The following is a 13275-nucleotide window of genomic DNA, read 5'->3' on the forward strand; positions in this document are numbered from 1 at the left end:
CTCCCCACTCCCTTTGTCTAAACTGATCCCGTAGGATAGCCGGTTAGTAAAAATGGGTCCAGGGCAAAGTTTGAAAAACACTGCTCTAACCTATACAGTTTGACATGGGGAGTTAGGAGGCATTGGAGGTTTTGGCAGGTTTAAAAGTGACAAATCCCAGCTCCAAATGAGTTGCATCCCAGGCTGCTGTGGGAGGCAAGGGATCTCCCGTTCAAAATATACCACATTGGACTTGAAATATTAATCTGTTCTCTCCACAAATGCTCCAGCACTTTGTTTTACTTCATTATCTGAGAATGTAATTGAGGGGCTGTTTAGCACAGGGCTAAATCGCTGGCTTTTAGAGCAGGACAGCAGCACCGTTCAATTCCCGTACTAGCCTCCCTGAAGATGTGGCAGAATGTGGCGACTAGGGGTTTTTCACAGGAACTTCATTTGAAGTCTACTTGTGACAATATGCAATTTTAATTTTATTTCATTATCGTGACTTGGCCTAACATTGCCCTGAGAAATTACTCTATGTCTTGTGGCTGAGATAATTGGTCTCTAACAAACATTTTTCTTTGGGCTAGGTATGATCCCAAACGGAGTTTCCACCCTCCCCATCAGATTAATTTCACTTCAACTGGACTTCTTGATGCCACACTCGTTCCATTGTGTCTTGATTGCAAGGGCAATGACTCTCACCTCAGGTCTCCAAATCTTTTGTCCACGTTTGGACAAAGCCTGTAATGGGGGGTCTGGAGCCAAGTTGGCAGAAACCAAACAGCTGTGGTGAGCAGTAGAATCATGCTTATGCTACTGGATGGTGCAGTATCATAGAATCCCTACAGTACAGAAGGACGCCATTTAGCCCATCGTGTCTGCACTGACCCTCTGACAGCATTTTTGGACTGTAAACCGGGGACATGAGAAAGTGCAAACTCCACACAGAGCCCGGGGAACCGTGGTGGTTCAGAATCGAACCTGGATCCTTGGCGCTGTGAGGCAGCAGTGCTAACTACTGTGGCACCGTGCTGCCCCAATACTTTGCAGTTAAAGGTACAAGGCTCCGTCGGGAGAGCTGAGTCTAAGACTTCTCCAGATTTCCATCGGTAGGTAAACTTGCACAGCCAGAGAGCGGCTGCTCATGTGTGTCCGCCTGCAGACGGGCGCATGCGCAGTCCTGCCCATTCCTCCGCGCCGGTTGGAACGTCACAAGGGAATGTGCAACCAAACCTGGATTGGAAAAGTCCAATCAGCTGTGAGGAGGGAGAGGCAGGCGCCAATGGGAATGTGGGACGGGATGTGAAGTTTGTATGACCGTTGGTCACTTCCGGCATCGCCGCCACTGTCTGAGTGCTGGGCTGTGGGGATCGTGGTTCCGGCCTCCCGCTGCTGCCCGAGTGCTGGGCTGTGGGGATCGTGGCCCCGGCCTCCCGCTGCTGTTCCAGCTCCCCGCGCCGCCATGCCGGCACCGTACCGGGCGGCGGCAGCTGCCGCTGCACTTTTCTGGCTGAGTCTCTGCTACATGACGGCGACGGCAACCGGAGTGCAAGAAGAAGAGAAAGTGGCCAAAGCGGAGAGCGGGCAGCAGGTGAGGCTCCGGGGGTGGCCGGCTGGGGGGGAATCGCGGATCGCTCCTCCACCCACAGCTCGCTGAAGAACCGAGGGGAAGCTGCGCCGTTCCCCGGGCTCTCATTAACCGGGAAGGTTGTGGGTCAACACTGCTGCTGCTGTCCGGTGAATGCTGGGCTGTCACCAGCCAGAGGCTTTCAACCCAGCAATCCGGCTGAGTAAAATTCCGCATCACAGAATCCCCAGTGCAAAAGAGGCCATTCGGCCCATCGGGTCTGCACCGACCCTCTGAAAGAGCACCCTAACTAGGCCCACTCCCCCACTGTATCCCTGTAACCACACCTAACCATTGGACACTAAGGGGCAATTGATCATGGCCTGCCCACCTAACCTGCACATCTTTGGACTGTGGGAGGAAACCGGAGCACCCGGAGGAAACCCATGCAGACACGGGGAGAAAGTGCAAATTACATACAGACACCCGAGGCTGGAATGGAACCTGGTCCGGTGCTCTGAGGCAGCAGTGCTAACCACTATGCCACCAAGTTAAACCATTATAACCTTCGTATTCGTTTAAAAAAAACCAACTAAAATGTAGGCAATAAAATAGAATTCACTAAGTTCATATTTTAAAGGCTCTGAAGGTGCTGTTCAATCAAGAAGCTGGATTATTGGATTAGATTTGTTTATTGTCGCGTGTACAGAGGTACAGTGAAAAGTATTTTTCTGTGAGCAGCTCAACAGATCATTAAATACATGGGAAGAAAAGAAAATACATAATAGGGCAACACAACATATACAATGTAACTACAGTAGCACTGGCATCGGATGAAGCATACAGGGTGCAGTGTTAATGAGGTCAGTCCATAAGATGGTCATTTAGGCATCTGGTGACAGTGGGAAGAAGCTGTTTTTGAGTCTGTGCGTGTTCTCAGACTTCTGTATCTCCTGCCCGATGGAAGAAGTTGGAAGAGTGAGTAAGCTGGGTGGGAGGGATCTTTGATTATGCTGCCCGCTTTCCCCAGGCAGCGGGAGGTGTAGATGGAGTCAATGGATGGGAGGCAGGTTCGTGTGATGGACTGGGCGGTGTTCACGACTCTCTGAAGTTTCTTGCGGTCTTGGCATAGTTGCCATACCAGGCTGTGATGCAACCCGATAGGATGCTTTCTATGATGCATCTGTAAAAGTTGGTAAGGGTTAATGTGGACATGCCGAATTTCCTTAGTTTCCTGAGGAAGTATAGGCGCTGTTGTGCTTTCTTTAACTTTGCAAATGATTATCATTAACTTTGCAAATGTTCCCATTGGCAAAAGGGTCAGGAATCAGGATACTGAATTTTGGTGGAAGAGCGAGAGAACCGGAGTTGCTCATGCATAGAGCTGGCACGAATATGAATATTTCAATATTCTAGTCAAATACTTAAGAGAGAGAGTCAAACTAGCCTGGTGCTTGGAGTTCCTGCAATTTGAAGAATTGTCATTGCGTATTATCCTTTCAATGCAATAATAGTGGAACTAATTTCACTTTCTATGTAACCTTGCACGTGCAAACATTCTCCTATTTGCACCTGCAATTGCATTGCATTTGCAATTCAGAATTCATTATTTAATTGTGAAGCACTTGGGAATGTCTTAAGGATGTGAAAAGTGCTATGTGCACGCAAGTTTGCCACCTCTTTTGACCTGGGTTCGATCCTAACCTGGGGTCACTGTTTGTGTGGGGTTTGCACATTTCTCCCAGTGGGTCTCACCCCCGTAACCCAAAGATATGCAGGGTAGGTGGATTGGCCATGCCTAATTGTGCTTAATTGGAAAAATGTTTTTAAAAAAAAGTTTGCTCACATTTACAAAGGATTGCTGATTAAAGCTCTAAATATTCAAACAGATATTCTTAAAAATAAGACATGTAGATTTGGCATAAGAACTAGGAGTAGGCCTCTGGCTCCTCGAGCCTGCTCCGCCATTCAGATCATGGCTGATCTTTTGTGGACTCAGCTCCACTTTCCGGCCCGAACACCATAACCCTCAATCCCTTTATTCTTCAAAAAACTATCTATCTTTATCTTAAAAACATTTAATGAAGGAGTCTCTACTGCTTCACTGGGCAAGGAATTCCACAGATTCACAGCCCTTTGGGTGAAGAAGTTCCTCCTAAACTCAATCCTAAATCTACTTCCCCTTATTTTGAGGCTATTCTGCTTTCACCCGCCAGTGGACACGACCTGCCCGCATCTATCCTATCTATCCCCTTCATAGTCCCTTCATAAGGGAAGTAAGAGACTGCTGTGTGCTCGGTTTCACAGAGACATGGCTCACCCCTGCCTCACCGGACTGTGCCATACAACCTGAAGGCTTCTCAATTCACCTGGCGGACTGCACGGCATCATCAGGCAAAGCAAAGGGTGGAGGGGTTTGCCTCCTCATCAACTCCTCCTGGTGCTTGGATGTGGCGACCTACTGCTCCCAGACCTGGAATACCTGACCGTGAAGTGCTGCCCATATTATCTTCCACGTGAGTTCACTTCAGCCATTATCACAGCGGTCTACATCCCACCCCAAGCAGTAGTGAGGAAGGCGCTGGACGAACTACGCACAGTAATAACCAACTACGAAACAGAACACCCGGAGACCTTGTTCATCGTGGCCGGAGACTTCAACAAGGCCAACCTCGAGTGTACCGCCAAAATTCCACCAGCACATCTCCTGTCCCACCAGAGGCGACAACACTCTTGACCACTGCTACTCAAAAATCAAGGGCGCCTACCGTTCCAGCCCCCGACCGCACTTTGGGAAATCAGCACGGTAGCCTTGTGGATAGCACAATTGCTTCACAGCTCCAGGATCCCAGGTTCAATTCCAGCTTGGGTCACTGTCTGTGCGGAGTCTGCACATCCTCCCCGTGTGTGCGTGGGTTTCCTCCGGGTACTCCGGTTTCCTCCCACAGTCCAAAGATGTGCAGGTTAGGTGGATTGGCCATGATAAATTGCCCTTAGTGTCCAAAATTGCCCTTAGTGTTGGGTGGGGTTACTGGGTTATGGGGTTACTGGGTTATGGGGATAGGGTGGCGGTGTTGACCTTGGGTAGGGTGCTCTTTCTAAGAGCCGGTGCAGACTCGATGGGCCGAATGGCCTCCTTCTGCACTGTAAATTCTATGAAAGCCTACGGTGCTCCTTCTCCCGGCATACAAGCAGAAACTCAAGCGGGAGAATCCAGCTAAGAAGGTTGTGCAGTGCTGGTCCGAGGAGACAGAAGAGCTCTTACGTGACTGCTTAGAGACAGTGGACTGGTCCATATTTAAGAACTCAGCGACCAACTTAAATGAGTATGCCACCACCGTCACAGACTTCATCAGCAAATGTGTGGACGACTGTGTGCCAAAGAAAGCAGTACATGCGTTCCCCAACCGGAAACCATGGCTCAATCGCGAGATTGGCTCCCTACTGAAGGACAGATCTGAGACGTTCAAGGCAGACGACCCTGACCTATACAAGAAATCCAGGTATGACCTCCGCAAAGCCATCCGGAATGCCAAGAGAGAATATCAAACCAAGCTAGAGTCACAGACAGACTCTCGGCGGTTGTGGCAAGGACTAAACAACATAACGGGCTACAAAGTGAAGCCGAACAGTAACTCTGGCAGCACCCCTCCCCGATGAACTCAATGCATTCTATGCTCGGTTCGAGCAGGTAACCAACAATCCGCTGGCGAGTGCCCCAGCAGCCCATAATTCACCCATACCCACCATCACAGCTTCCGAAGTCAGATTGGCCTTCCTGAAAGTGAACCCTCGGAAGGCGACGGGCCCAGACGGGATCCCTGGTCGTGCACTCAGAGCCTGCGCGGACCAGCTGGCAGAGGTATTCACGGACACCTTTAACCTGTCCCTACTCCACTCCGAGGTCCCTACCTGCTTCAAGAAGACCACCATCATACCGGTACCAAAGAAGAACCAGGCAACGTGCCTCAATGACTACCGACCAATGGCCCTGACTTCAGTCGTAATGAAGTGCTTCGAGAGGTTGATCATGAAGCGCATCACCTCCATACTCCCAGAATGCCTTGATCCACTGCAATTCGCACACCGCTGCAACCGGTCAACATCAGACACCATTTCCCTGGCCGTCCCTACACTCATCCCTAGAGCATCTTGAAAACAAGGACTCCTACATTAGACTCCTATTTATTGACTACAGCTCCGCCTTCAACACCATAATCCCAGCCAAGCTCATATCAAAGCTCCAAAATCTAGGACTTGGCTCCCCACTCTGCAACTGGATCCTCGATTTTCTGACCAACAGACCACAATCAGTAAGAATGAACAACAACACCTCCTCCACAATAGTCCTCAACACCGGCACCCTGCAAGGCTGCGTACTTAGCCCCCTACTCTACTCCCTATACACACACGACTGCGTGGCAAAACTTGGTTCCAACTCCATCTACAAGTTTGCTGACGATACGACCCTAGTGGGCCGGATCTCAAATAATGATGAGTCCGAATACAGGAGGGAGATAGAGAACCTAGTGGAGTGGTGTAGCGACAACAATCTCTCCCTCAATGCCAGCAAAACTAAAGGTAATTGACTTCAGGAAGCAAAGTACTGTACACACCCCTGTCAGCATCAACGGGGCCGAGGTGGAGATGGTTAGCAGTTTCAAATTCGCACATCTCCAAAAATCTGTCCTGGTCCACCCACATCGACGCTATCACCAAGAACGCACAACAGCGCCTATACTTCCTCAGGAAACTAAGGAAATTCGGCATGTCCACATTGACTCTTACCAACTTTTACAGATGCATCATAGAAAGCATCCTATCGGGCTGCATCATAGCTTGGTATGGCAACTGCTCAGCCCAGGACCGCAAGAAACTTCAGAGAGTCGTGAACACCGCCCAGTCCATCACACGAACCTGCCTCCCATCCATTGACTCCATCTACACCTCCCGCTGCCTGGGGAAAGCGGGCAGTATAATCAAAGATCCCTCCCACCCGGCTTACTCACTCTTCCAACTTCTTCCATCAGGCAGGAGATACCGAAGTCTGAGAACACGCACGAACAGACTCAAAAACAGCTTCTTCCCCACTGTCACCAGACTCCTAAATGACCCTCTTATGGACTGACTTCATTAACACTGCACCCTGTATTCTTCATCCGATGCCAGTGCTTATGTAGTTACATTGTATATGTTGTGTTGCCCTATTATGTATTTTCTTTTATTCCCTTTTCTTCTCATGTACTTAATGATCTGTTGAGCTGCTCGCAGAAAAATACTTTTCACTGTACCTCGGTACACGTGACAATAAACAAATCCAATCCAATTTTATATGTTTCTATAAGATCCCCCCCTCATCCTTCTAAATTCCAACGAGTACAGTCCCAGTCTACTCAACCTCTCGTAATCCAACCCCTTCAGCTCTGGGATTAACCTAGTGAATCTCCTCTGCACACCCACCAGTGCCAGTACGTCCTTTCTCAAGTAAGGAGACCAAAACTGAACACAATACTCCAGGTGTGGCCTCACTAACACCTTATACAATTGCAGCATAACCTCCTTAGTCTTAAACTCCATCCCTCTAGCAATGACGGACAAAATTCCATTTGCCTTCTTAATCACCTGTGCACCTATAAACCAACTTTTTGCGACTCATGCACTAGCTCACCCAGGTCTCTCTGCACAGCAGCGTGTTTTAATATTTTATCATTTAAATAATAATCTCTTTTGCTGTTATTCCTACCAAAATGGATAACCTCACATTTGTCAACATTGTATTCCATCTGCCAGACCCTAGCCCATTCACTTAGCCTATCCAAATCCCTCTGCAGACTTCCAGTAATCCTCTGCACTTTTTGCTTTACCACTCATCTTAGTGTCGTCTGCAAACTTGGACACATTGCCCTTGGTCCCCAACTCCAAATCATCCGTGTAAATTGTGAACAATTGTGGGCCCAACACTGATCCCTGAGGGACACCACTAGCTACTGATTGCCAACCAGAGAAACACCCATTAATCCCCACTCTTTGCTTTCTATTAATTAACCAACCCTCTCTCCATGCTACTACTTTACCCTTAATGCCATGCATCTTTATCTTATGCAGCAACCTTTTGTGTGGCACCTTGTCAAAATCAAGTAATTAGGAAAGCTATAGATTTTTATTGCAAGGAGAATTGAATATAAAAGCAGGGGGGGGGGCTAAACTTTAGCTGGAATTGCATCACAATGATTTCCAACCACAATGATGGCATAGATTTTCTGATGAAATTAGAAATGAAATACAAGGACGTAATAATGTACAAATAGCCAGGGCTTGTTCCTAGAGTCTAAAAGCTGTGATTTATTTTTTTTAGGTTACAAGGTTGCAGTGACTCTGGTGATCAAAACATTCTCCCATCAGTTTAAAGATTTGGAATAAAAAGAGATTTTATTTTGGTTAAATTGCTGCCCCCTTGCTTAACAAGAAACTTCTCAGCACAGTAGCACAAGTGGATAGCACTGTGGCTTCACAGCCCAGGGATCCCAGGTTCGATTCCCCGCTGGGTCACTGTCTGTGTCCGGAGTCTGCACGTTCTCCCCGTGTCTGCGTGGGTTTCCTCCGGGTGCTCCAGTTTCCTCCCACAGTCCAAAGACGTGCAGGTTCAGTGGATTGGCCATGCTAAATTGCCCTTATTGACCAAAAAGGTTAGGGGGGTTATTCGGTTACGGGGATCAGGTGGAAGTGAGGGCTTAAGTGGGTCGGTGCAAACTCGATGGGCCGAATGGCCTGCTTCTGCACTGTATGTTCTATGTTCTAAATGTCCTGTTAATATGATTTATCCAAGTAAGCTTCTGGTTGTTCGTGACTTCCAAGAAGTAAGTAAGATGTGACTTCATTGAAACATCCAAGATTCTGGGGAGGTTTGACATGAATGCTAAAAGGATGTTTCCTCTTGAGGGAGTCTTTTGAATGTTTTCAAGGCAGAGATAGATTCTTGATAAACAAGGGGATGGAAGGTTACTGAGGAGTTACAGTCCGATCAGCCATGATCTTATCAAATGGTGAGCAGTCAGGTCTGCGTGACCTACTCCTCTTAGTTTGGATGTTTGCGGTTTTTAGTCCTCTAGATATGAAACAAAGCGGTTGTACTGGTCCAACCTGCTTAAAAAAGGAATGAGATAATAAACTGCAATGAACAAATACATCACTTTGCTGTATTTGGCTGATGGTGAAAGATAAAATTAGTTTTCAGGATTGAAACAAGCTGCTGTTGAACAGCTGTGACAATATGCAAACAGCCAGATAATGCTTTATGGACAATTTTATCTATAAAAATGAAGCTGTTGGCTTGGATTCTGAGAAACTACAGAAGCAAAACATTGCAGATATTGGAAATCTGAACTAATAATACTAGAAATACCTAAGCAGTCAGTAACTCTGCAGAGAGAAATTTTGTCAGCATCCTCCCATTTAATCAGGGCTCCTTCATCTTTACTGAGTTAATATTGTGGAGTTGTTTGCCTGAAAGCAATGTAGGTATACCATTACCACAAGGACTGCAATAGTTTAAGAAGGTTCACTGATCACTGCAAGTGGATTGGCAAAATAAGCAACCTTTCCAATGCAATGAAGATTTTTCTTTTGTTCAAAGGCATTCTGTGCCAATTGAAGAAATGATGTCCTATTAATATAATTTGCCCAAGTAAGCTTCAGGTTGTTCGGGACTTCCAAAAAGTTAATAATAAGAGATACTCTTGATAAGTTTGGGGTGAAGTGGTGGATTTCTTGTTGGTGATGGACATTGCTTACCAGTTATTGGTCTAACCACCAATGGCAGATGGTGAAGAGGTGCAGATCAGGAGGTGAGCCACACAAAACAGGAGCAGGACATTCAGTCCCTCGAATCTTAACCGTTCAATAAGATTGTGGCTATTTTGATTGTAATCTGACCCCCCCCCCCCCCCCCCAAGTAATCCTTGATTCCATTGTCAATCAAAGACCTGTGTAACGTAGCCTTGAGTAAATTCAGTGAGCTATGCTCACTGTTTGTTCGGGAAGAGAATTCCAAATACTGTTGCTAGATCAAGATCCTGGAACTACTTTAACAGCACTATGGATGTTTCTGCAACAAAGTTCAAGAAGGCAGCTCGCCACCACATCCTCAAGGGCAATTGGGGATGGCCAATAAATACTGACCTGGCCGGCAACACCCACATCCCGTGGACAAATAAAAAAAATTAATCACCAGAGAAGAAATTCTTGATCTCCGTCTTAAATGTGGTGTTCACTTATTCTTAGGATGTGTGACGTGTTTCTAGATTCTCCGTGAGAGAAAACATTCTGTCAGTATCGACCGTGTCAAGTCCCCTCTACTATTCAATGAGATCACTTCTCATCCTAATTCAAAGTAGGCTACGGCCAACCTGCTTGACCTTGCCGCATAAGACAGCTCCTCACCCCAGAAATCAACCTAGTGAACCTTCTCTGAATAGCTTCCAATACAAGTATTCCCTCGAGTTTCGTGACCAAAACTGTACACGGTGCTCTGTGTGGTCCCAACAATGTCCTTTACAGTTGTAGCAAGACTTCCCTACTTTTAGGCTCCATTCCCTTTGCAATAAAGGCCAGCATTCTGATTTTGTCTTCCTAATTACTTTCTGTATCTGCACACTGACCTTTTGTTATTCATGTAGATCACCTACAGCAGCATTCTGCAGTCTCTCTCTATTTAAATAGTATTCTGCTTTTCCAATCTTCCTGCCAAAGTGGACAATCTCATATGTTCCCACATTATATTCCATCTATCAAATGTTTGCCCACTCACAACCATCTTATAGACCTTTTTGTATCATCACAACTTGCTTTCCTATCTATTTTTGTATTGTCAGGGTAATGTGGTTACAATACAGTTAGTCCCTTCATCCAAGTCATTAACGTAGGTCAGAAAGGGCTGAGACCCCGGTCCTGATCTCTGTGACACTCCCACTAGTTGCAGTTTGCCATCCTGAAAATGATCCATTTATCCTGACTCTTGCCCTGTTAGCTCGACGTCTATTCATGCTAATGCATCACCTCAAACCTATGATCTTTTATCTTGTGCGGTAACCTTTTATGTGGCACTTTATTAAGTAACTTTTGGAAATCCAAATATATCTTGTCGAATAACTGCCTGTTCCCTGCCCTGCAGTTTGTAGGTCATTAATGTTGATAGCTGTTGCAGTTAGGTTCCTGGTCATTGGTGGTTTCCAGAAGGTTAATGGTGGGGGTCTCTAAAATTAGGGGGAAACGGTTGGACTTTTTTTCTTGTTGCTGACCATTAAAGTCGCCATAGTCCCAGATGACCAAAGGTTGCTTTCGCCTTTGAGGGGGAGAGCTGACTGATGGTGATTTAATCTGAGGATCACCACACCTCAGACAAGGTGCAAAGTTGAGAATAACCTCAGCTGCTACAGGAATTGAACCACGTTGCTGGCCTTGCTCTGCATCACAAACTAGCTGTCTAGCCAAGTGAGCTAAACTTGCCCCATTGCCTGGCAGCTAAGTGGTACAAATGATTATCCAGTACACTGGCATGTGTATGTCAATTATGATTCTATGCAAGTAGATGGCCCGAATGATGTTTCATTTCCGCACCTCTAAAGAGACATTGAAACTGTGTGCTTTGAGTCAGATGGTGTATGTTTGTATGTTTCAGTCTATAAATAAATGTGTGACTGAGTAAAGATTAGGTCCAGTTACTGTCTTTCACCCACTGGCTTCCTGGAGTAAAACATGGTAGGAGAGAATGGTGGCTTTGAGGTAAAGGTTGGAATATAAATAAAAGACATAGCTACAATCCCAGTAACCATTGCGAGAAATCACAGAAATAAAGTTTTTATTTGTTCAAGGAATGTGCATTTTGGTTAGTCTAGCTTTGCAATGGTTACTGACACATTGTTAAGTTCAAACAACTGATTTGTTTTGTACAATTATCCCTGACTAGGTATTGCACTGAAAGAATGAACATGCTCCCTCTCCTCGTCTTGTTCTCTTGCATCACCATTGAGAGGTGCTATTTACACAGTCCCACACATTAATCTTTACAGACACTAATACTACTGGATACTGGGTAGGTCTGTATTTATTGTCTGTAATTACTCTTGGGAATGTGATGGTGAGCCACCTTGAATTGCTGCACATGTGGTGTAGGTACACCTATAGTGTTGCCAGGGAGGGAGTTCTACAATTTGGCCCAGCAACAAGGAAGGAATAGCAATATTGTTCTAAGTCGGGATGATTTGTTGCTTGGAGGGGAATATGCAGATTTTGGGTGCTTCCATGCATCTCCTGCCTTTGTCCGGGGAATATGCAGATTTGGGGTGCTTCCATGCATCTCCTGCCTTTGTCCTTCTCGGCGATTAAGAGGTTAAGGGTTTGAAAGGTGCTGTCGAAGGAGCCTTTGTGAGTTGATGCAGTGCATCCTCTAAATGGTACACTGCTGCCAGTGACATTGGTTGATGAAGTGAATGCGTAAGGTGGTTTTTGGGGTGCCAATCAAGTGGGCTGCTTTTTCCTGGATGGTGTCAGGCTTCTTGGCTGTTGTTGGAGCTGAACTCATTCAAGCAAGTAGAAAATATTCCATTGCACTCCTGACTTGTGCCTTGTAGATGGTGGACAGGTTTTGGAGAGTCGGGTAGCCACAGTATTTATATGGCTGGTCCAGTTCAGTTTCTGGTCAATGGTACCCCCACCCCCCACAGGATGTTGATAGTGGGGAATTTGGCGATGGTAATGTAGTTGAATGTCATGGGGCAATGGTTAGAATCGCTCTTGTTGGAAAGGCTCCAGGCAATGTTACTTGCCACTTATAAGCCCAAGCCTGAATGTTGTCCAAGGTTTGCTACATGTGGACACAGGCAAATGGTGTTGAGCATTTTACAATCATCGGTGAACATCCCCACTTCTGACATGATGGAGGAAAGGTCATTGATGAAGCAGCTGAAGATGGTTGGGTCTCGAACACTCCCTGAAGGATACCTGCAGTGATGTCCTGGAACTGAGATGAGTGATCTCCAACAACCATAACTATCTTCCTTTGATTTGGGAATGGCTCCAATCAGCCGAGAGTTTCCCCCGATTCCCATTGACTAGCTTTGCTAGGCTCCCTTGATGCCATACTGTTTTGATATCAACGACAATACGATTTTGATATCAAATGCTGTTTTGATATCAACGACAAACACTCTTGTTTCATCTCAAGTTCAGCTCTTTTTGTTGTAACAGATCTGACCATGACAGCAGAAGACAAAATTGGGATTGCAGTAAGATGCAAACAAACCCCAGGAATGCCAGGAACAGTTAATAAGGTGTTTCTGCTAAGTATCATTGTGATAAACTGCAGAAAGTGGAGAGGCAAAATTACGTGGAATTGAGGCAGAATATGGTTCCAGAGCGTCCTGTGATGAATGTGGTAGTTATGCACTTGTAGTACAATACTGTGCTGTGTTGTGATTGATAATGCTCGCAGTGGAACTGATTGGGTATGTTATTAGCTTTTGATCTGGTGATAGCACATTATGGTCATTTGAGTCATAATTCCCTGTAAAATAGGTGGAGAAAGCCCCTTTATTAGTACTGATTGTATTCTCCAGTGAAAACTAGGCTGCCGAGTAAGCCTATGACAAGGGCACAAATGAAGCATGATAAGGCAGTCAGTAGGTCTATGGGTCTACAACAGGACATTATTGTAACTGCATATCAAC

At 46.1% G+C, this 13275-nt stretch overlaps 1 protein-coding gene across 1 annotated transcript in view; it reads left to right on the top strand.

Moving 5' to 3' along the window:
- Window positions 1-1321: 1321 nt before the first annotated feature.
- tmem165 (transmembrane protein 165) overlaps window positions 1322-13275 on the top strand; it is a 49613-nt gene continuing 37659 nt past the window's right edge. Inside the window, exon 1 of the mRNA XM_072496783.1 lies at window positions 1322-1576. Coding sequence (XP_072352884.1) covers window positions 1448-1576 — 129 coding nt within the window. The 5' untranslated portion in view covers window positions 1322-1447. The remainder of the gene's footprint in view (window positions 1577-13275) is intronic.

This window comes from Scyliorhinus torazame, chromosome 3 (assembly GCF_047496885.1).
Source record: "Scyliorhinus torazame isolate Kashiwa2021f chromosome 3, sScyTor2.1, whole genome shotgun sequence".
Classification (NCBI taxonomy): Eukaryota; Metazoa; Chordata; class Chondrichthyes; order Carcharhiniformes; family Scyliorhinidae; genus Scyliorhinus; species Scyliorhinus torazame.